The sequence below is a fragment of the Orbicella franksi genome, chromosome 3 (genome assembly GCF_964199315.1).
Source record: "Orbicella franksi chromosome 3, jaOrbFran1.1, whole genome shotgun sequence".
NCBI lineage: Eukaryota > Metazoa > Cnidaria > Anthozoa > Scleractinia > Merulinidae > Orbicella > Orbicella franksi.
This window is the reverse complement of record NC_138147.1, coordinates 8304098-8328790: the sequence shown is the minus strand read 5'-3', so window position 1 is coordinate 8328790 and position 24693 is coordinate 8304098. Positions and strand designations below refer to the sequence as shown.

Here is a 24693-nt window from a genome sequence, read left to right as displayed (position 1 = left end):
GGTATCGAAGGTTAGGTCGACGATGCTAGCCTGTCTCACAGCCGCCTCTCCCCGGGGAGAGGCGGCTGTGACACAGGCTACGACGATGCCAAATTTTGGATTCTTGGACACCTGTAAATAATGCCGAAAAAAAATTGTCAGAATTTTGACATTTCTGCAATTATATTATTTCGTGATTTTAGTGTACCTTATGTTTAATTTACACTGTCAAGTTTGGTTTTACGTATTTCCGGTATTACGCAAATATACTTCATAAACACTCTTCCCAATGTAAAATTCTCATTGTTCCTGAAGAAGGTTGGTTTGGCCAGCCGAAATAAAGCACACCTTGAGAAAAATATCCCAAGTTGCATCAGTCTCTGCTTTTATATTCCTCTTTATCTAGATCCTTGGGTCTCAGTGACATGGGGCCCGTTTCTCGAAAGCCCCGGAAACTTTTCGGGCCCGGAAAGCCATAGCAAAATCTCGAACCTTACGATTACAGCGCTGTTTTATTCACATATTCTTAATATGAACAGAGGTTCTCTACATACAAGACGTTTCAGGCGTATACGTTTCTCCGTTTTTAGATACAGATGAACTAAAAATCTCTTTACGGGCCCGAAAAGTTTCCGGGACTTTCAAGAAACGGGCCCATGGCCCGGACTGATGCTTCTGCGCATACTTACTGCGCAGGCAATTCACACGTAATAGACCGTTTTCGATCTTTTGAAATTCACCTTGGTAGTCAGCATTAGAGGACACAAGCAAAGGGATTTGAATGACATGCTGATTCATTTCTCTTGTTTGTGTCCTTTAGGCCTCATTATCAAGCTAAATTTTAACATGTCGAAAGTGACCTATTACCATTGACGACAAACGTCAAAAGAACATGTTATTAAACTTTTATCAGGAAAACATGCAACCATTACACCTCAACCGAAACAAATACAGAAACTCTAGCTGCTCAGTTGGCAATGATTGAGGTTTCCGTAAATCTGTAATATAGCCAGAATCCTCGTGGAAGATTCATTAAAACCAATATTCCTAAAGTTATATTTTCAGAGCTCTTGTTTCCCCTTGTGATTATTTTTTCGAGGTACTTCACCAAGATAGTTGTTTTCCGGGAGGTCCTGACAACAAAGGCTGATGTCATGTTTCCATCACCTAATGTGATGTGAATATTTAAGAGGCTCTCGGTTACGTGGCTAACAGTGTTGCATAATTGCTTCTTTTACGTATCTTGTTACACTGCTCGCACGCAAGTTGACTCCAGTTTTGAAACTGAAAAACCATGGCGGCTGTCTGGTTCAGCGTAAGGTTATGTTTCTTTGGCATACTTTTCACGAGAGCAGGTAAGTAATTGTTTTGAGCGGAGCATGACTTACCGGTAAATGAGCAATACTGATTACCGTTCAACTCGCTTCTCGACGTGTAAACAGAGCGTAAAACTTGTAACAGAGCGATGCAGAACTAATGTCTTTCGCATATAAAAGTTCGAAGCCAAGGAGCGTTTATTTGATATTAGCCTCAAGGTCACATTTATAAAGTTATTATTGCCAAAGTTGTTCGTTCTTGTGATTCCGATACTTTCACAGAGTGTATATGAGAGCTGGAAGAGTCATGTCTCTGTACGGGGGTGCACCAGACATCTAAATTTAGTGTGGACTTGTGTCTCTGACGTGTGGGCTCAGTTTAGGCCGTTCTCTCGAGATATGCATCAAATAACCACTGATCACATCAGCATTCACAGCAGGCAGTACTTAACTACATAACAGATGTAGTGATGACGGTCCCCCGGTTAACTGCAGTGTCATCTGTGCACTATACGGCATATTGTATCAGTATCTCATAAACAATGACATCTCTTACGATAGTATCAATGGAATGCGTACCACCATAATTGACATGAACACGTTGCATTATCCCTGCGATTGTTGTTTAGCGATTTATTAAAGCTTTGATTGATTCGCCCCCTGAATTAAGGCTGAATTCAGATCACTTTCAAGACAGAAAATAAACCGTGTTTGCTGGATAGCAGCTGCTCTTCACACAGATTAATGGGGTGCGATGTTTTCGACCGGAAATGTTTGACAATCATTTTTATTTGCACTCGCGTCACCTGCCATGTATTAATAGATCGCAATTTACACGAATCCCGACAACCTATGTTTAAAAGAGCTTCAAGGTTCAAAAATCCTGGCAACCTATGCTTGTAAAGCTGTAAGGTTCAAAACATGTAAACTGTAGTTACTGTAAATTGCCGACAGTTTTTAAAACAAAATTAAGGAAAATGCCTTGTCTTGAGATATCAAATCGTGCACTCGAACCGAAACCGATAAAAAGTTGTAAATCGAACAATATCGAACATTTGAATTTTAAACTAACAACACCACGAACAATCTTTATTCGCATGGAATGTGGCATTAGTTGCCCTGATATATTTCTAGATCTTGATTATAATATCTGAAGGATTGGACTTTGGTCTCCGCTGTCTTCTCTTTCTCGTCTGACTTTTGAGCTCTCTGTTTGATTCGACGGGATAAATCACCCCATTGGCCACGTGCTCGAACAAAGTAAGGAGACCAAACGCAGTTGTCATTGGGTTCTATTTTTTTTTTCAGTTTACTGATCCCAGGCCTATGATTAATTTAAAGTGACCAGTCCGCATTTCTTATGCAACAATGTTTTGTTGAAAAATGTGCCCCTTTGTTGACTACCGATTGAAAATTAACTACAATTTTCGACAGGACCGTCAGTCATTGAACGGTCACTAAACTCGGTAAGTATGCTTTTTAATTATTGGTGCACAACATGGAGAGATTTGAATAAGTACACAATACGGTTGTTCAAGATATATATTATACGGGCTACAGTGAAATCTGTATTAAGCGAACCCCATATTAAGCGGACACCAGCTTGAGTCCCAACATTTTCTTGCTACATTTACGGTAAAATAAACCTACATTCAGCGAACACCTCTGTTAAGCGGACGCGGACACCAACAGGTCGTTTTCATGTGACGTCATCATTTTCTAAAATCGACAACTAAAGAGCCACCAAAGTTTTTATCCCCATCAGGCATAAGACGGGGTAAATTTATATCTGTTTACAATATTAATGCTCAATAGTGTGCTTCGTTTGAAAACCAGCGTATTTTGAATTTCAGAGTTATGGCGGTGCCTGCCACAAAGCTACAATCGCACTTGTCGAAAAATGTATACCTATCTTATGATTTTTAGCTTTTTTAGAAGTTAGATCATTAGGAAAAGTGCTCAGGTAAATGTTTGTTTGTTTGGCACAGATAATCAGTTCCCTAGATAGCCAAAGTAAGTTCCAGATGTTTACATTATTTTCCGGCCGCCAAATTGGTGCACCACAGAGGTACTGGGCTCTGTAAATTTCTGCGAAACATTTCGACAAACATCTGCAGTCTGGGAAAACGCACAAACCTAAAACTTGGAGAAGAGTCTTGTTTATCCATTTCTTATAAGATCAACCACTGAATGGTTTTCGATTTATTTTTTATTGCGTGACAGTGAAAACGATCTATATTAAGCCAGTTTTTTGCACAAAACCTGCAATAAGCGGACATTTCAAGGGTTTTTTACTTCTTAAGGTTCAGCTGAGACTCCTTTAACATCGTTCAGTGATGTCATTTTAAAGCTAAGTAGATTATTCCAGATTGATGCATTGATTGACTGGACATTGTACTATGCTAGTCTTGACCAGTCTGTGTTTCAAAAGGGTTAATAATTAACTATTATTACACAGCCAGTATATTAGAACCTGTTTTGAAGGGACACCCTGTGTTGAGCGGACGCTAGTGAGGGTCCCAAGGGTGTCCGCTTAATACAGGTTTCACTGTAGTTACCTTGTGCAAGACAATAAGTTTTTTTTTTTGAAGAAATTTACATTTGTATTAGACAACAATGATTTCTTGACACGGACTCACGAAACGCGCAGCCATAATGGAAAAGTCCCCGTAGACAGTGTGGTCTTTACTTGTGTTTCTTGTTTTAACGAGTGACGAGAACGAATGTAGGATAACCTCGACGATAAAAGGTAAAAGCGCTATTGATTTACGCTGCTTAATTGATTTTAGCGCAGAAAGGATAGTTACCTGTATAACATTACAATCGTATTTATTCGTTCGTTTTCGTGTAAACGCCGTGCATTGACTCGAAATCGAGCGATGGATTTTTTGCTTCAAAATTTTTTTAGAGATAGGTAAGAAATAAGAGAAATTGATGATTTTGATCGTGGTATGGCAGTTTACGTACAGTTATCGGAAGATAAAACACAGAAGATACGCTCTCTTTTATAAGGATATTGATTTTCCGGCCCAAGCTGAATATCCTTATTTTTCTGCCGATTTTAGGCTGAAATATTCTTTGTGAATATTCTTAGACCATAAGAATACAAAGTGGACAAAAAAATACAAAAGAACTTACAAAGTGGACGTCGTCGACACAACGTCAGGTCTGTACTATCACGATAGCGTTGAAGTAATTTTGAAGCCAGACTGCAGCCAATAAAGCTTGATGTAACACATATATTTTCTTGCAGATATGTTTTTAGCATCGAACATACAGCTAGCGCTGTTTTTGGTTAGTTTTGCCGTTTAGAGAAAGGAAATATTTTTATACGGTTACGTTAAAAACATATAATTGTTTCGTATTTACAGATTCTCAGCGCACAAAATTATAGCCTCGGGGCTATTCTTAACATAAACTTAAAATTTCGCAAATTTCAGCCTCGGTATTCTTATAAAATATATTCTTAGAAAAACGAAAGAGTGCACTGCACTTAAATCGAAAACATGTGCAATTTTTAAGTAGCAAAATATGACGACAAAATTGTTGATATCAGTTATCAGTCGCCTGTTGTAATTATTATGCCAACCAAGGAGTTATTGGCTGGTCAAACAAAGAGTTCTTGCATGTGTTTAACTTTTTCTCCTACATACATTTAAATGAGAAAAACAATGTTTGTAATCTGATATCGTCCTTTTGTCTTATTTGGGTTTCGCAAACATAATTCTCGTATGTAGATGTCGGGTATCAAAATTCTGAGTTTGAGGTCTGTTCACAAAACCCAGAGAGCCGAATTCGGCAGAGTGCTCGATATAAAGTTTGCGCTGACAGCTAATACTTCTGAATCTGTAGTGCTCAAAATAACAGAATTGATAATATTAGCACATTTACAACAATGTCAATGTCAAATTAAAATTTTAAATTCAACACTAACAGTACTGAGCTCATATTACGGCATAAATTATCAACTCTATTTTGCCGACAGTCCAAATCTGCGATCAGCCCTCTTTTTTATGGAGTATATGCTTTTATGGAGTATGTGATCCCAGGTTACGACAGTTCTCTCTAAGAGGCGCGCCAGCAAGGAGTCATGGTAGTTGTAATCAAAGATTGCGCATTTGACAACTCAGATACTTTCTGGACTCTCTCGTCACTCGAGAAACGCCAGAGATTCGGTGTGAAAGAATACTTGGTAAAGGTAACCGTATAAATGCGAGTGCATTAGCCTGAATATCATTCAGGTTAGCCTAAATAACGCTCTGGTTAGCCTGTTTACGGTTAGCTCTCAATGATGCAAATGGTAACATGATTCAGTAAATAGTCTCGCGCTTCCCATCAGCCACATGTGTTTGCTTCGAGTTCTGATTGGTCCAATGGATTACCTGGGTCCTTTCTTATTGGCGAGTGGTTACTTTGGTTTTGGCTTTACGACACTCAGTTGAATGCTACTCTAAGCACTGCGTTAACTGGGACTATTAATTAAGTTCCCATTTCTAATCCCATCTCTTTTTTCCACAGGTGTTTACGGCGATGTCTTTAGGAATCAAGACAGCAATGTCTGGTACGAAGGTGGTGTCCAGCTTATTGAAGATAATCTCAAGGTAAAGGAGAATAAGAACACAGCGAAGAGCGCCGTTTTGTTTGTGGGCGATGGGATGGGCATCACGACCATTACCGCCGCGCGCATTTATGATGGTCAGCTCAAAGGCGACGTTCAGTATGGCGAAGAGAACGTGTTGAGTTGGGAAAAGTTCCCGTGGACAGCTCTAGCTAAGACGTACCATGTTGATCTCCAAGGAACAGACTCTGCAAGCGCTGCTACGGCCTTCCTATGTGGTATAAAGACCAACAGTGGTATGTTGTCAACTAGACTATGATCAGATCAAACATCTTAGTTTTAATTTGTTCAGTAAAATAGCTTCGTTTATAAAAACAGCTTGTTTGACCGCTCGCTTGCGTTCTTCCTTCATTGTTTGTGTTACTTTCGTAACTCGTTTTCCTCTTTGTTTTGTTTAAATAACTATTACTTATTAACGATTATGTACATTTTTTAAGTTTTTGCTATTCATGCTGTGATTGCTGTGATCAATGCAGTTTCGCAATATAACCTTTGGAATCATGTAATTAGAGACACCACATTTTTATCAGTTTAGTTACGCCATCTACGTTTTCGCGATTATTTTATGCAATCGCTATCATCGCTATCGTGCTAAGCTATTGTTCCTACCATTGCTACCCTCGCAGGAGCAAGATCAAAGTAAGTCTTTGCTACATATATTTTAGTTGTAATCGTGTCGTTATAGTTTACGATTTACGTTCCATCGGTATCCTTGATTTATGTTTTGTATCTTAACTAGTATTAGCTTACATAAGCCTTTTGTATCGTTTTGCTTTTAGTTCGAACCACACATAATCACAACCGTTACTATGACTTCACTTCACCAGTTCATCTCTATTTTGTTATCCTGATTTCTATATTGTTGATTCATCGCTCCTTCCAGTAAACGCTAACTATTGATTTTACTGTGACCTGGTTTCTTTGAATTACAATGTGCGTTCGAGTGGTTCAAGCTCCTGTTAAGCCCTAATCTACACGTGGCTTCGCTCCTGGAAAGTCACATTAGTTCGAATTTGACGCAAAGTTTCGCGTTGTCCATCATTTATCGTTGGATTTTCTACCTTTACGAAGACTTTAGCTACGCTAGCCACAGGCGGCCCAAGCTCTCAATGTTATCCTTTTTTTTTTCCTTTTTATGTGAACGTTCAGGCTAACGTGACATATGGCATGTACTATTACATAACGACCGAATTTGACCACGCGAAACATGACTCCCGCCTTTCAGCATATGGAGGTGTTGTGTTACAACGGTTTGAATTTATCAAGGTTTGTATGGGAATGCAACGGCTTTGCTTGAAAAGCCAATTATTCTTATATTTTGTGAATAAAATCTACTTACCCTGTTGCTGTGTTGTATTCTTTGTTGTTTGCCAGCTCCTCGGGCCGATCTAACGCGATTTCGGCGAGCTATCGTTCTGTGGGTTTCCACTACTAAAAGAAAGACAAGGCCGGACACTGATTTCCGGAGTGCCCGCCGCTCGAAGCGAATAAATCCACTGAAAATAACCCTGCCGGCTCAATTCCTCCGTAGAATCGAAGAAGAAATGTTGAAGTTCCATGTCAGTTCACTCGCTACGCGATTCCGTCCACAACGCCTTCGCAACGATACATTTATTTCGAGATTGCTTCGCTCGTAAACTCGAAAACAGCCGCGTCACAAAAGTTAGGACACTTTCGCGGTGTTGGGTAACTATAATTAGCCCGACCGGGGGTAGTCAGCAACGATTTGTCAACGGTCAAACCAAAATGCTCCCCGGGTACCCTCGTGCTTTAGTTGTCAAACCCATAGAGGAAGTGCCCAGTTACCCGGGGAGCATTTTGGTTTGACCGTTGACAAATCGTTGCTGACTACCCCCGGTCGGGCTAATTATAGTTACCCAACACCGCGAAAGTGTCCTAACTTTTGTGACGCGGCTGTTTTCGAGTTTACGAGCGAAGCAATCTCGAAATAAATGTATCGTTGCGAAGGCGTTGTGGACGGAATCGCGTAGCGAGTGAACTGACATGGAACTTCAACATTTCTTCTTCGATTCTACGGAGGAATTGAGCCGGCAGGGTTATTTTCAGTGGATTTATTCGCTTCGAGCGGCGGGCACTCCGGAAATCAGTGTCCGGCCTTGTCTTTCTTTTAGTAGTGGAAACCCACAGAACGATAGCTCGCCGAAATCGCGTTAGATCGGCCCGAGGAGCTGGCAAACAACAAAGAATACAACACAGCAACAGGGTAAGTAGATTTTATTCACAAAATATGAGAATAATTGGCTTTTCAAGCAAAGCCGTTGCATTCCCATACAAACCTTGATAAATTCAAACCGTTGTAACACAACACCTCCATATACCGCAAGGCGGGAGTCATGTTTCGCGTGGTCAAATTCGGTCGTTATGTAATAGTACATGCCATATGTCACGTTAGCCTGAACGTTCACATAAAAAGGAAAAAAAAACCCGATAACATTGAGAGCTTGGGCCGCCTGTGCGCTAGCTAATGTAACAGTTGAAACACGTGTTGTTCACTTCAAGTTATGCAATAAGCTATCACGTTCCACAACACGCGCGTGGAAATCCTACACCGGTTATGGCCGACAAAGAAAGCGAACAAACCACAGATGGTGAACATGAATCACTTCCAACTATTTCTAGAGTCAGGGTAGAAAATGTTACTCTCGACTGGGACGGAGTTCGATCCGAACAACTCCTACAGCTTAAAAGAAGCAGAAGTTCTAAGAGGGGAATTCTTACTAAGGCCCAAAACGAAATAAAAGGGTTGATGCTGAATTCTAACAATTACAATCTAGTAAAGGACAGAATCGAAGAATTCAAACAACTCTTACAAGAGTTTAAGGAAGCCCATGCCGCTTATCATTCTCAACTTCGTGACGAAAACGAAATTAAAGAGTCGAATGATTATTATGACGCCGCAGTTCTCTTAGGAACGGTTTTGGCACGCGATGTCGGTAATTGGATCTCGTCAACAGCTACTGAAACAAGGTTACTACAGGAAGAGTTACGCCCTGAGGATTCAATTAGCAACGCTGGTTCTCGTGCCAGTTCAAAGTCATCTCGCCGATCGAGAAAAGGTTCGTCGATTGGTTCCCGTGCAAGTTCTCGCGCAAGTTCCCGCGCGAGTTCAATTTCAGCCGCTAAGACGAAGGCCGCCACTAAACGAGCAGTTTTACAAGCCGAAGCCGAGAACCTTGAAAGGTTCCACGCCTTCCAAAAGGAAGAGCTAAGCATCCAGCAACGAAGAAGAGCTTTGGAACTCCAAACAGAGATCGGAAAGGCACAAGCTGAGGAGCTGATATACGCAGAAGCAGAGGCAGATCACTTGGCAACCCCTAGATCTTTAGATCCAGCTGCCAACCGGCCTACATACTCCGAAAGCGCAGTAAACGGTTGCTTATCAGAATCCCGACCGCCAATAAACGAGCCGACATTGGATAAGACCGATAGTAGGCCCCAGAATTTTACTGAAGTTCCTAAAGTTAGCAAACCTCTCAATCCGAATACCGACAGTTGGCCATGCGATGACCTGAAGCCAGTAGTTAAGCCGTCTTCTTTGCTTACTGTTAAAGAGGAACCTGCGAAAGAAGCTTGTGGCCCACCCGACACGTTTCTCGAAAGGTTGTTAGCTACTCAAAGCCAGCAGAATTCCGTGATGCAACAGTTACTCCAGCGACAACAAGAGAGCACACTTGCCCTGACGCTCCCTCAGCCAGAGGTGCCTACTTTTAGCGGAGACCCTATTGAGTGCTGGGGATTCATACGAGCCTTCCAAAACGTAATCGAAAGCAAACCCACCAGTGATAGCGCAAGATTATACTACCTGGTACAATATACATCCGGAGAAGTACAAGAGTTAGTGTCCAGCTGTTTATCTATGAAACCTGAGGAAGGATATCAGGAAGCTAGATGTCTACTTAAGAAACGATACGGTCAAAGCTACCGGATTGCTACTGCCTACGTTAACAAGTTAACAAAGGGACCACCCATTAAAGCAAAGGATAGCTCCGCACTACGGCGGTTCTCGATTCTGCTCACTGGCTGCAAGAATACTCTTAAGGAAATCGGCTATCTTAACAAAGTGGAGAATCCAGATACTTTAAAAATGATCGTTAGCAGGCTGCCATATGGATTGAAACTGAAGTGGCGTGACGTCGCTGACAGGATCACCGAAACGGAAGAACGGGAAATTACCATAGAGGACATAGATAATTTCGTTACCTCAAAGGCTCATGCTGCCACACACGCCATCTTTGGAAATGTTACGAAGGACAACCCAGTACCTCCCGGAGGATCGAAGTTCAGAAGCAAGCCACCCCTTAAGGCGTCCAACTTCGTCATCGACGCGATCTCACAGCAGGAAACCCACACACCAGTTAATGGTAACAACCAGAAATGTCCTCTCTGTAATGCCCGACATTGGCTGTCCCGTTGCGATGAGTTTAAGAAGAAGTCTCTGAAAGACAGATTTAATTTCGTCCGCTCTAAGAACATTTGCGATAACTGCCTTGTGCCTGGCCACTTCTCCAACTCTTGTCCGAAAGAAAGCTTCTGTCGCGTAACTGGTTGCAATGTCCACACCAAACACTCCTCCTTCTTGCATCCCAAGAATAGTGGACCAGCTGCTAATATCGCTTCCGAAGCCAGCGGAGCCAGTGGTACAGGGGTTACACAGCAAGTGGACAATCAGAAGGTTCATAACGGCTTTGTCGATGGAAGAAATGAAACTCTAGGTCCACACAACGAACAAATTCGAGCATCTGAAACCGGTCTCGCTATCTTGCCAGTTAAAGTGAAAGCAAAGGGCTCCGATCGGATGATTCAAACCTACGCATTTCTGGACAATGGCTCCAACGCATCTTTCTGTTCAGAGAAGCTAGCTAAGGAACTGAACTTGTCGGGAAAGAAAACCACATTGTCATTAACAACTATGGAAAAGGAGAACAGCAAAACCGATTGTCGTGTTGTTAGCTTAGAAGTACTGGACTTGGATGAGGAGAATCTCTTCGAGCTCTCAATCGTGTTCACAAGACCGAGCCTGCCTGCTACTACAGAAAGTGTCGCGAACCAACAAGATGTGGAAAAGTGGCGATATCTCTCTGAAGTGAAGATTCTCAATATTGATGCGGATGTCGGCTTGCTCATTGGCAGCGACGCTCCAGAAATCCTTGAGCCTAAGCAGGTTATTCCGAGTCAGAATGGAGGACCGTACGCTACAAGAACCACCCTCGGTTGGGTGGTAAATGGTCCACTAGGCAAGGTTACGAACACAAACACTCGCACCGCTAACTTCATAAAGGCCGACCTGCGGCTAAATGAACAGTTTCAAACTTACTGCGACATGGAATTCAACGACTCAGCATACAGTGAAGTTAGATCGATGTCAGCTAACGATAAGCGCGCCATGGAGTTAATGAGGAACTTTATCAATCTGGAGAATGGCCACTATCAGCTTGCCCTACCCTGGAAGAACGACCCCCCTTGTTTGGAGAACAAAAAGTCAGTTGTCCACCATCGCCTTAAGCTGCTAAAACGGCGCCTATCAAGAGACCCAGAGCTGAGGTCCAAGTATAAAGATTGCATTGAAGACCTCTTGAAAAAGGGATACGCAACTAAAGCCCAACCAGCCGAAGCGCAAGGCAAGACATGGTATCTCCCCCACCACACCGTCCAACATCCAGCCAAACCGGGAAAGGTACGTGTCGTGTTTGACTGTTCCGCCAAGTACCACGGCAAGTCTCTAAATGATGAACTCTTACAGGGGCCGGATCTTACAAATTCCCTCTTCGGAGTACTGACAAGATTCCGCCAGGATCCGGTAGCATTTATGTCAGACGTGGAAGCGATGTTCCACCAGGTTCGTGTGAACCCCGAAGACCGCAGTGCGTTACGTTTCCTCTGGTGGCCCGATGGAAATCTGGATCTAGAGCCAGAAGAATACATGATGACCGTCCATCTATTTGGGGCTGTATCTTCCCCTAGCTGTGCCAACTTTGCTTTGAAGAAGACCGCGGCAGATAATTTAGCAGATTTCAGCAGTGAGGCTGTAAGAACGGTCGAGCGAAACTTCTACGTGGATGACTGCTTAAAATCCGTTAATTCAGAAGAAGATGCTATCCAGCTATCGAGCGAGCTCTCACAACTCTTGAAACGAGGAGGTTTCCGGCTAACCAAGTGGCTGTCAAACAAGCGCAAGGTCGTTGAATCTGTCCCTCAGTTGGATCGGGCAGCGTCCGTCAGAGATTTGGACTTCGACCACACCCTTACAGAGAGAGCCCTTGGGGTACAATGGCACGTGACTTCAGACACGTTTGGCTTTAAAATTGCTACCAAAGATAAACCACCCACCAGAAGAGGAATCCTCTCCATGATCAGCTCGATCTACGATCCACTCGGCTTTGTGGCTACCTTCCATCTTTCTGCCACGATTCTCCTTCAAAACCTCTGCAGGAAGCAACTTGGTTGGGACGACTTAATCCCTGAAGAGGACCTAATATGCTGGAAGGGTTGGTTGGAAGAGCTACCTAGACTGAAGCAGTTCTCTATCGATAGGTGCTTCAAGCCTCCGAATTTTGGTGATATCAGTTCCTGCCAACTCCACCACTTCTCTGATGCCTCTCAGGTGGCCTATGGTGCTGTTTCCTACCTCAGGCTCGTAAATGCCCAGCACGAAGTTCACTGCTCGTTCGTTATGGGAAAATCGCGCTTATCGTCTCTAAAGCCAGTGACCATCCCAAGACTGGAACTGTCTGCCGCTGTGCTCTCCACGAGGCTTGACAGAATGATACGCCAAGAGATAGAACTCCCTATCAACGACTCCTTCTACTGGACGGACAGCACTTGTGTCCTGCGCTACATCGCTAACAGTGAAAGAAGGTACAAAACCTTCGTGGCTAACCGAGTCGCTGCTATCCGCGAGCAATCCATCCCAAGCCAATGGCATTACGTTGGAACAAAGACGAACCCCGCTGACGACGCCTCAAGAGGCTTATCAGTCGAGGCTATCATCAGAAGTAACCACTGGACAAAGGGTCCAGAATTCCTTTGGCTGTCCGAAGAAAATTGGCGCCAGATTCCCGCCGCGATCGACGAGAAGATCAAACAGAAACCTTTAGAAGAAGTTGCTGCCACGTTTGCAACCATGACCTGTCCTCCAGATTACGATGTTTTGGAAGTTTTCAAGCGATTTTCGTCGTGGTACTCGTTAAAGAGGTTCGTGGCGTGGATACTCCGGTACTGAAATCGGCTGCGAAATGCCGACACCAGAAGACAGAAAGGAGGCCTGTTGCAGTCCCACCATGATCAGAAGATTGATGCCTTGAAGGTCCACGAGCTAGAGGAAGCCGAAAGAGAAATCATCAAGGTCGTCCAAAGTCGCTGTTTCAACGACGAGTTGCTATCTTTACAGGGCTCTGCCTCTGAAACCACAAACGCCCTGAAGATAAAGAGCGTGAAGAAATCAAGCCACATATGCAAATTGGACCCAATCCTTTTGAGAGGTCTCATATGTGTAGGAGGTCGCCTCCAACGCTCAACGATCAGTGAAGATGCTAAACATCCAGTCATACTACCAAAGCAGCATCACGTGTCCGACCTCATCATTCGCCATTATCATCTACGCTGTGGTCACTCTGGTCTTGAGCATACGCTGTCAATGATTAGAGAGAGATATTGGATTGTTCAAGCGAGAATCTCCCCACGCCGAGTTCTGAACGGATGCTTCCACTGCAAGAGGACACAGGCATCCGTGGGACAACAGAAGATGGCAAATTTGCCCGAGGACAGAGTTTGCCCATCCGAACCTCCCTTCAGCCATGTTGGAGTCGATTTTTTTGGCCCCCTGCTTGTACGTCGTGGAAGAAGTACAGTAAAGAGATATGGTGTCCAATTTACCTGTCTGGCAGTTCGCGCGGTTCACATCGAAGTTGCTCATAGCCTAGACACCGATTCTTTCATCCATGCTTTAAGGCGTTTTATCGCGAGAAGAGGCCAACCTCAACGCATACGATCTGACAATGGCAGTAACTTTGTCAGAGGCGAGAAGGAACTGCGAGAAGCCATCCAAGATTGGAATCAGCAGAAGATTCATGACTTCCTGCTAGCTAAGAACATCGAATGGGTTTTCAACCCTCCAACTGGTTCGCATCACGGCGGCAATCTGGGAAAGATGTATCCGGACAACCCGTAAGGTGATGAAAGCTCTTCTGCAAGACCAACCGCTGGACGACGAAGGGCTGTATACCTTGCTATGCGAAGTGGAATCCATCATCAATGGACGCCCATTAACCAAGGTTTCAGATGACCCCAGGGATCCAGAGGCCTTAACACCCAATCACCTGCTACTCTTGCGGTCGGGTCCCACATTGCCACCGGGAGCATTTTTCAAAGACGGCAGCTTTTCGCGCCGCAGATGGCGTCACGTGCAGTACCTAGCCGACGTGTTCTGGCGTCGCTGGATGCGTGAATACCTGCCAGTTCTACAAGAGAGACAGAAGTGGAACAAAGCCAGTAGAAAATTCGCCGTCGATGATGTGGTCCTGGTCCTTGATGAATCTACTCCCCGCGGTTCGTGGCCACTTGGAAGAGTACTAAAGGTTCATGAGAGCCGAGATGACGGCTTAGTACGGAGTCTAAAAGTGAAGACGAGAACATCCGTTCTCACCAGACCAATAGATAAAGTTGTTCTATTGGAGGCCGCTGATCAGAAATGAACTGAACTTTGTTTTGCTTTTTCTTCTTATTATTATAAGGACTTTATTATAGTGTTTTTAGTTAGACGTTTGCCTGTTGTCACCGCCTTTAAAGGGGCCGAAATGTTACTTTCGTAACTCGTTTTCCTCTTTGTTTTGTTTAAATAACTATTACTTATCAACGATTATGTACATTTTTTAAGTTTTTGCTATTCATGCTGTGATTGCTGTGATCAATGCAAGTTTCGCAATATAACCTTTGGAATCATGTAATTAGAGACACCACATTTTTATCAGTTTAGTTACGCCATCTACGTTTTCGCGATTATTTTATGCTATCGCTATCATCGCTATCGTGCTAAGCTATCGTTCCTACCATTGCTACCCTCGCAGGAGCAAGATCAAAGTAAGTCTTTGCTACATATATTTTAGTTGTAATCGTGTCGTTATAGTTTACGATTTACGTTCCATCGGTATCCTTGATTTATGTTTTGTATCTTAACTAGTATTAGCTTACATAAGCCTTTTGTATCGTTTTGCTTTCAGTTCGAACCACACATAATCACAACCGTTACTACGACTTCACATCACAAGTTCATCTCTATTTTGTTATCCTGATTTCTATATTGTTAATTCATCGCTCCTTCCAATAAAGGCTAACTATTGATTTTACTGTGACCTGGTTTCTTTGAATTACAATGTGCGTTCGAGTGGTTCAAGCTCCTGTTAAGCCCTAATCTACACGTGGCTTCGCTCCTGGAAAGTCACAGTTTGATTGCCTCCTTGCTTTATTTACCAAATGACTGGCTGACTAACTGGCTGACTAACTGGCTGACTGACTGGCTGGCGGCTGGCTGGCTGGCTGAGTGAGTGACTGGCTGGCTGAGTGACTGACTGACTGATTAATTCCGTACATAGGGTTCAGAGCCACCTTAAAGTTTAATGAACATTTAAGGTGGCTCTGAACCCTATGTGCAGAATTTTTTCAATCTTTGCCAACAGATGCGTCATATCATGCTTATCAAAAAAAATCACCATTCCGTTTTTTAATTATAAGCCCCTAAAGCTGTAATTAAAGGTGTTTTCAGCAAGTCATACTGTTGCTATGGCAACCTATTGTGCCACGAAAATGATAACAACGTGTTCACCAAAGATTGGGCAGTCTTTTGATACCATGATTGTAGCATCAAGTGATAAAGAGTGGTTATAATGATCCATCAAAATGTAACTGCTGGAAACTGTTTTGAGCCACCTTAAGTCGGATTACCTTGAGAAATAAAGGATATGTGGGAGATTAAGTCTCTTATCCTTCTTCCTCTTCTCTTGTTTATCTAAGGTGTACTCGGTCTAGACTCTACGGTAGAGAAAGGTAACTGCGCCTCAATGACCGATAAAAGCAAAGTTGTTTCAATCCTCACGCTTGCTGAGAGAGCTGGAATGTCAACCGGAATCGTGACCACCACGCGAATCACCCACGCTACTCCCGCCAGCTCGTACGCGCACTCAGTAGACCGTAACTGGGAAAGCGATGTGGATGTCAAACCCTCAGGTGGTGGATCCAATTGCCTGGATATCGGTAAATAAAATTACTACACTCTTTCTTTTTTATATAAGAATTATTTGCGAAATTTTAAGACAATTTTAAGAATAAACTCGAGGCTGAGATTTTGAAAAGAATATAATTTGTGTTTTGAAAATTTGTAAATACTGTGCAATAGAATTTTACGTTTTTAACTAAACAGTGTAAAATTCGACTTTTCTCTAAACGCAAAAAGTAGTCAAAAAGCAACAAAAGTAGCTCCAGCCGTATGTTCAGTGGTAATAACATTTCTGCAAGAAGTTATGTGCGTCACATCAGGCTTTAATGCGTTAGCACCAAATACATTCGAAAACAGAAATGTCATACGCTATAATCTAAGAATATTCACAAGAATATTTTCAGCCCCAAATCGGTAGGAAAACATGAATATTCAGCCTCGGCCGGATTAACAGTATTCTTATGACAAGAAAAGGGTGTAGCTTTCATTGCGCCACGATCTCATTTCTCTTTTTAATCTTCCTGTTTTGTTGACCTTCTCATTTTCATTGAGATTTTCTCAACATTGCGTTACATAGTTTTTTCTTTCTTTGCTCACCAGCCTTGCAACTCATTGAATACCCATACGGTAACGGAATGGAAGTGGTGTTCGCCGGAGGCCGCAGGGAACTCATGCACCAAAACCAAACCGACCCTGAGTATCCGGATAAGAAAGGAGACAGAGGGGACGGCAGAGACCTGATTCAAGAGTGGCTTGACAAACGTCCGAACTCACATTACGTGTGGAACAAAACAGCTTTTGACCAGATTGACGTGAACAATGTCGATCGCGTGATAGGTTCGTCTATTATAACATCAAAACTCCTTTAGTATAAGTTCTTAGAGTGCTCGACTCCGGATCGAGCGGTCTGGGTTCGAGACCGGGGACACTGTGTTGTGTTCTTGGGCGAGACACTTTACCCTCACAGTGCCTCTCTCCACCCAGGTGTACAAATCAGTCCCGGCGAATTTAGTGTTGGTGGTAACCCTGCGATGGACTTGCATCCCATCCAGTGGGGTAGAAATATTCCTAGTCGCTTCATGCTACAGAAACTGGGATAAGCTCTGGCCAGATGGGCCACTTGGTTCGTATGCAGACCTTACCTATAGGTTCTTGAGGCTATTTACCTAAGAAGATGCATAATAAGTCTCAGACTTACAAAACTTTTAACATTGAGTGGTTCTAGTTAGACGCAAGACCCATGAAATTGAAAACGTCACGCTTATTACGGTTGTAGTTTCCTAGGTTACAGAGTATAAATTATGTTTGTTCTCGGTATTTATCTAGGTTTAATAAGTCACGTGGGAGGTGCGGTGGCGTCGTGGTTAGTGCACTCGACTCCGGATCTAGCGGTCCGGGTTTGAGCCCTTACCGGGCACATTGTGTTGTGTTCTTGGGGAAGACACTTTCGTCTCACAGTGCCTCTCTCCACCCAGGTGTATAAATGGGCGCTGGCAAATTTAACACTGGGGGTACCCTGCGATGGACTAGCATCCCATCCCCGGGGGAGTAGAAATTATAATAGCCGCTTTATGCTACAGAAACTGGGATAAGCTCCAGCCTGATGGGTCACTAGGCTTGTATACAGTTTACCTACCTTTACCTTAATAAGTCAGACTGGTTTTGCGTCTTCCTTGGTAAATCTATCAATTAACTTGTTTAAAAATTTAAGATGGCTCAAAACCCTAAATACAGAATAGTTTTAAAACTTTGCCAAAAGTTGCGTCTTATCGTGCTTGTCAAAATTTGATAATGTTAAAAAAAATTTTACCGTGTCATTTTTTAATTATAAGCCACTAAAGCTGTAACTAAGGGTGTTTTTAGCAGGTCACACTGTTGCTATGGCAACCTATTGTGTCACGAAAATGATAACAACGTGGTCACCAGTGATTGGGCAGTTTTTTGATACCATGATTGTAGCATCAAGTGATAAAGAGTGGTTATAATGACCAATCAAAATCTAGGTGCTGGAAACTGTTTTGAGCCACCCTAAGCATGCTGTTCTCCTATACCGTTTTAATCGTCATGAAAACGGTCGATAAGATAACGCAAATCACTATTAGTTCGCAAGTCTCCCAGAAAACCGCTGTGACGTATCGTTTATGGTTTATCTCTTTTTCTCCACAGCGTTTTTTTTAATTAGGTGCATATACATTGCTTACAGTTTATATTTCTCTCTTTTTAGGGCTTTTTGAGCGTTCTCACATGCACTACGAACTTGACCGACATAACGATAAAGCAGGTGAACCGTCCATTGCAGAGATGGTTGAAAAGGCCATAAAAATACTGCAGAAGAACCCCAAAGGATATTTCCTGCTAGTAGAAGGTATTTAACATTCATGCTTTGCCACTTATCGTCTACCAACAGCCTGCATGCTACATGTTAAATATAACATAATTCATCACAGTTAAAAGACAGCTCAGTGGAGGATGTCACCGTCAGTGTTTTTGTGGTGGAAGATGTAGTCAGTTTTTCAATCCTTATACGGACTTCTGGCTGTTGTTCAACGCCGCTGAAAATACGTTTTTTGTGTGTGTTGTTTTTTTCTTTGTGGCGTGAAACATCAGCTAGAACTGTTCGTCTTGCTTCGCAGGATAGCATGTCAGTGGAGTCTACAATCCTGTGACTCGAGTTTAACTTTCAAATGACCATTCACAAATGAAAAGAAAATATTTCTGTTCACCGAACATCCAATGCGAATCAAACGGTTGAAAGTTATGGATTCTCAACCGTGAAATTAGTTTGTAGTGGTAAAAGGAAGGTCTAAAGAGTCGTAACCTTTAGAGGCCTGTTTGTTTCCATAGAAATGCTTAGACTAGTGTCTCAACTACTATTCGCTACTTTCTGATTTCCTGTCAGTCAAGCAAACATCATCCTCGACATCTTTCACAACTAACCTGCATGTCAAACAACCTTCACCTATGAAGAAGCTTGTCGTTGTAAAAGAGTGCGTGACTCTTCACTCTCCCTTGCACGTACATAATTTTACCTCTTTCTATTTATTTTCAGCGGGACGCATTGATCATGGGCACCACGCTGGCTCAGCCATAAGAGCTCTCACTGATGCAGTTGCCTTAAATAAAGCTGTTGCTAAGGCCATAGACACAGTAAATAAGGGTAATATATCGTTCAATTATTCCATCGTTTTGATTGGCCTAGAGAACACTACGTGAAGTTTGGACAAATAATGTTCGTTAGGCTATTAATTGTCATAGTCATTACCATACATTGGTCAATTGTTTTCTCGTGCCCAGGCCTATTCGTTATTGATTCTTTACGTTAACCGTGGATCATACGTAGCACAGGCTCTGGGAAAGAGAGAGTCTGCTCATGCAAAGCAAACTAACTGACTGCTTTTGATCAGACTCGATGTCTAGATTAGATCTCTTGAAGATAATAATCAGCTAAATGTTTTGTTTTCCTGTTGTCAAAGAATGTCATTTTCTTTCCAATTAATTACTTTGTTTTTACTGGAAAATAGCATTACTTTTTGGGTTTCTCGTAGCTCTGCTTTCGGTCTCAGCAAATAATTTAGTGTTTGTTCAACGCTGAGAAACCTAGGCTCGATTTCCGCCGCTCTCTCGCCTCTTGTCTTTGCTCGTTTCCCGAATAGCGACTGGAAATCGAGCCTATGAGAAACCGCAATCTTGCTTCACACCAATAATTGAAAAATTTGGTCATGTCACAAGCTCGAAAGTTGTGCAACACATTGGGCCATTTAACAAATGAAATCGTTCGACATATTGGGTCATGTGACTTGTTGGTGCATGTTAGGCGCCATGCATAATCACAGGCTCCTAGTCATGTCGGCCATACGACTTATTGCATCTTGTATCTAACAACAAATTTTGTGCAGAAGCTTAATCCAACTGACCTTTCGTTTTGATCACGCAGACGAAACCCTAGTGACAGTAACCGCTGACCACTCTCACGTCTTCACAATTGGCGGCTACCCGAAGCGAGGAAACCCTGTGTTAGGCCTGCAGGTAAATATAGGTGATACTTTCGCCGAGGATGAGTTTGGCAAGACCTACACCACACTTGGGTATGCGGACGGCCCCGGTGGACTGAACGGATCTCGTCCAGACCTGCGCACAGTGAACACGACAGCTGAAGACTTCCTTCAACAAGCGACAGTCCTACTGGATAGTGAAAGTCACGGTTCTGAGGATGTTGGTGAGAATTAGGTCTTTTATTACTAGCCCTGCCTCATGAACATTAGTACAATCACCCAAAAATGCCAGGATAAAAAATCTTTTTTTGCGCCATATTCTTCAGTCATGAGAGACAAATCTCATATTCGACGAAAACATTCCATACCGATAAAATGACTCCACAGATGCCTGAAGTGTCTCGAATATTGCTCCTTGTTTAGTGAGGTGGTTTTTTCTCGTGGGTAGAGAATTTAGCGCACCAACAAACCGTCTATTTACTCGAGCTTTGGCGCTTCTGTCCCTTTAAGTTTCTAGGGCTTTTTTAATCAATTATCTATTACATCTACAGGGGTATTCGCGGACGGGCCTGGAGCGTATTTGTTTCATGGAGTGGTGGAACAGCAGTATGTTTTTCACGTGATGGATTACGCCTTGTGTCTGAGTGAGAGCAAGCAGAAATCATGTGTCAAGCACGTGGACAGAGGTGGCCCAAATCCCAAAAGCGTGGCTGGACCTTCCTCTCTCGCCACTCCGTCGCTATATGTTCTGATAATTGCAGCGTTGCGGTTGCTCGTTTGACATATTTCGCTTTAAACCAAAAGTTGAACTTTCCAACTTGTTAACGCGCGAGTGATCGCGATAGTGTTGCGATTATACTTCATGTAAGCATTAGCATATAGTGTAACATAGTATAAGTAGAAACATAAAGAGTAACATTGCAACAGTTTGATAACAGGCCCTTTAAATTAGAAGTGTCCAACTACTAACTGCGTAGAAGTATACAGAGATCGAATAATACTCACGCTTTAGAAGAATTTGGGATTTTAAGCAACCTAAAGGACGACGCCGAAGACAACGTTGATAAAAGATCAATTTGTATTTAACCCTGGAATCTCGCGACAATATAGATTCAACCACTCCGTTTACCACTGTCAAAAATTTCCCAAACTGAGCTGTAAAACAGCGCAAAAATTTGAGGAGGAGATTCGCAAAAATTGGTCTTCGCGGCTCACGTTCTCCAGGCTACGCAGAATGTTTTCATTTCAAGTTATTTTTTTATTTTTTATACAGAACAGCAATGAAATGTACCAAGGTTAACGCACGTTACACCTTTTGTTTCGCGAAGTTCCCGTGGCAGTTTCCGTTGAGGTTCTCTTGAAGTCCCAACTGAATACACTTTTCGCCATACATTACATGCACCTATCACTAGATAGTGGTTCGAAGCTCGAGCTTGTACGTTAATAGTCGTTTTTTTTTATGTTAATAGTCTATTTATGTATTTATGTATGTTACTTTGCTGCTAGCAACTTCTGTTTCATCGTGGTATTGTTACACGCTCTTTAATAGTTTAGAGGATTCGGCTATTTAAGTGTTAACACTTCTGGTAGATTTTAATAAAGACACGATGAAAGAATCATTCAGAATAGAATGGTTTCCATAGAAGTAAACTGAATATTGCATCTTTCTTCGACTATAGATGAAAAGAATAGAGTCTTAATAACAAATACGGACAATTGAAGACAATATGTGGTCCGAGTTAACATGGTGGAAAGGTTTTTATATGACAAAAGAACACTCGAATGTTAACGTGCCACGTGCCTCCCAACAATACTTTAAAAACTGTAGCTCCAAAGACCTGAACTCGATAGACTTATGTTGGCTTTCCATTACGGACCTCTCTCATGGCTTTTATGCGTTCCGTTTGAAAAGTGCAATTTACTTCCCATTTAAACAACCACGCACTATGATTTTATACACATTTAGAACCACTGTTCATTGAAGGGGTCACACAAGAGTTGCTTTCACAGACTTGAGAGCTAAAACCACCTTTAGCTTGACAGGAACACACGAAAGTACTAGTAGCTAGCCTTCATTTCAAGGAATGGAATCCTACTTGAGTGAAATTCCCAGAATAAAAAAGATGCTAATTTAGCGGAGTTTTCACTCTGGCCGCGCTGGTAGTTTTCATGGTTGGTATGCAACTGAAGTACGGTAAAGGGGTCGCCGGCTGGCCGTTTCGAAATGACAAATTATGTGAAAATCCCTCTGAAATAAGATTTCAAATTATTGAAAATCTGAGAGAGTTAAATTGAAGTCTTGTTCTCGTTTTTTTTTTTTTTTTTTGGTTTTAAAATCGTGCTTTAAAAGTTCACTTTCTTTGCTTTGGCTAACGACCTCAGAACACTGAGTTGGGAATAAAAAACAGGTTTCGTGTTTTAACCTTGAAAACAACTAGCACAAGATGGGTGTGAATGTTAAAGTGCCTATGAAGTAAAAATTAATTGCTGCTTATTTGAAAGGCTGTTCAAAGTAAAGAAGAATGGCGTTTCCCTTTTTGGAATATCTTTTTTCGTTCTAGAGATATTTACGTTTTTGTATTATGCAAATGAGGAAAGTGATGACGTCATAGGTGGTTCCACTTGAACAGTAAAACACTGAATCAAGAATATCTCTAGAAATATTGGAGCAGTGTTCTTCAAACTTGTCACCACAAATGTACATCACAAAAGAAACAGAATGACACCTTCTGTGTTGTTGCCATGGCAACACTTTTGGCTCCAGTTTCTTTCTGTGAAAAACCAAATATGCCAATTTGCAACCCTTCAAAAAGGGACAGAGGGTCTTGCTCGGAACACACATGATTCCCATATTGTCTTAACTCTCCCCATTAGATTGTTGGGAGTGGATGATCCTTGTTTAAGATAAAACCTGGCAATGTTAGTTTTAATTAAAACAGGACCAGCGGCATAGCTGTTGTCATGGCGACGGCTTGACGGGTGCCATTTTGTTTCTTTTGTGATATACATTTCTGGCGCCAAGTTTAAAGAACACTGCTTTAATATTGTTAGAGATATTCTTGATAGAGTGTTGAACTGTTTTAGTGGAACCACCTATGACGTCATCACTTATAATACGAAAACGTGAATATCTCTAAAACGAAAAAAGATATTCCAAAAAGGAAAACGACATTTTTCTTTACTTTGAAAAGCCTTTCAAATCAGCGGCAATTATTTTTTACTTCAAGGGCACTTTAAAGAGGTCTTAAGAGATGTAACTATGGCAGCCGAATACGTTACGAGGGAGGACTTATCAATATAACACGAGACTGAACGGTAAACCGATTCACTTCATTTTTACTGTAAAGTGCACTATAGATTATTCCCGTTTGTTACCACTTTATCGTCCAGCTTGAGGTCAGCTGAACAGAGTCTAAGATGCGTAAACGTAAGTAAGCGGACTTTACCATGATTAATGATTTTAATAACTGAACAAAAGCCGTTTTGCTATTAAAAGTCATTTTTTACACTAAATCTTTTACGCCGTCGTCCTATACACACAAATGTTATTTGGAAACTTAGCGACAGTCAGTGAAAAATAACTTGCGATCAGGAATTCTATTTCGCCGCAATAAAAAGTAAAGAACGCCTGATCGCGGCTTAGTTAATAAACGGATCGCTAAGAAATCCGGACGGAAAATTTAACTGATTCCATAACTTTCAGTTCAGGCCTTCAGCTAAGTAAATGCTCTTTTCTATGTCCAGTTTTTCAGATTTGTGTCCTCCTTATGTGTTTCCTGAAGGTCAGATCTTTAGCCAGTAAACCAGGTACAGTTTACTTCGCAATATGGTAAATCAGATAATTAATCCCGCATGAGGTAACCGGTAAGTTCTGAAAATAAACCCATGCATCTCTTACAAGGAAAGACAAATTGCAACATGGGACGCATTGGAATAACTTTTCACATTCATCATTTTTTCAAGCTTTTGGTTTAACTTTGGAAATGTTATCAAATTAATTCAAGAAGCTCTTTCAACGCCAGGGGGCTAACCAATCAGAATCGAATCATATTGGAAAAGGCTTGGCAAGTGTCACCAGTATGTGAACTAAATTGTTTAATGTGGCGGCCTACCACAATTTTCCCGTTATCGGATTTCGTGCATTTGATGGGTTTACATGGCTGGTTATGGGGCATTTAGAATGGTCTCTGTGATTACTTTACTTAATTTTTTTCTACAGCAACAGAAAAACAACTTCGTCGGGATCTTAATATCATCTGCAGCAAAGTCAACCCTTACGATATTAACAGAGCCACTCCTACTGTGGTGAAAAACTTCTTTGGTTTTAGTTATCAGAGATATTAATCTATTGAAAAATCTTCTTTATTTTCGCGTCTTTTGATCTTTGTTTTTAATATTCATGTCCACAGCCTTCATCTGTAGACATAGTCTACAAATCTATTCACTTGTTTGGAACAATTTGTGATGGCCTTTTAAATGCAGATACATCAAAAAACAGTCGTTTTAAATTGGTATGAAAGACTTAATTTTGTTCAAGTGAGGATCATCTTTTCCAAACAG

At 42.0% G+C, this 24693-nt stretch overlaps 2 protein-coding genes across 3 annotated transcripts; both read left to right on the top strand.

The window, feature by feature from the left end:
* The first annotated feature begins 413 nt into the window (after positions 1 to 413).
* Positions 414 to 21751, top strand: LOC145481063 (alkaline phosphatase-like). 2 transcript variants are annotated; one of them, XM_081459451.1, is made up of 8 exons: positions 414 to 1334; positions 5814 to 6149; positions 15940 to 16179; positions 16742 to 16978; positions 18366 to 18506; positions 19191 to 19298; positions 20076 to 20357; positions 20685 to 21751. In XM_081459451.1, the coding sequence occupies exons 1-8, from the start codon at positions 1274 to 1276 to the stop codon at positions 20912 to 20914; spliced, it is 1635 nt and encodes a 544-aa protein (XP_081315577.1). In that variant the 5' UTR covers positions 414 to 1273; the 3' UTR covers positions 20915 to 21751. The 2 variants fall into 2 exon arrangements, with proteins under 2 accessions (XP_081315577.1, XP_081315578.1); XM_081459452.1 differs by lacking the exon at positions 414 to 1334 and adding an exon at positions 3760 to 4044.
* On the top strand, positions 8489 to 14101 carry LOC145480389 (uncharacterized). Its single transcript, XM_081458671.1, has 2 exons — positions 8489 to 13125; positions 13180 to 14101. The coding sequence occupies exons 1-2, from the start codon at positions 8489 to 8491 to the stop codon at positions 14099 to 14101; spliced, it is 5559 nt and encodes a 1852-aa protein (XP_081314797.1).
* Positions 21752 to 24693: the final 2942 nt, after the last annotated feature.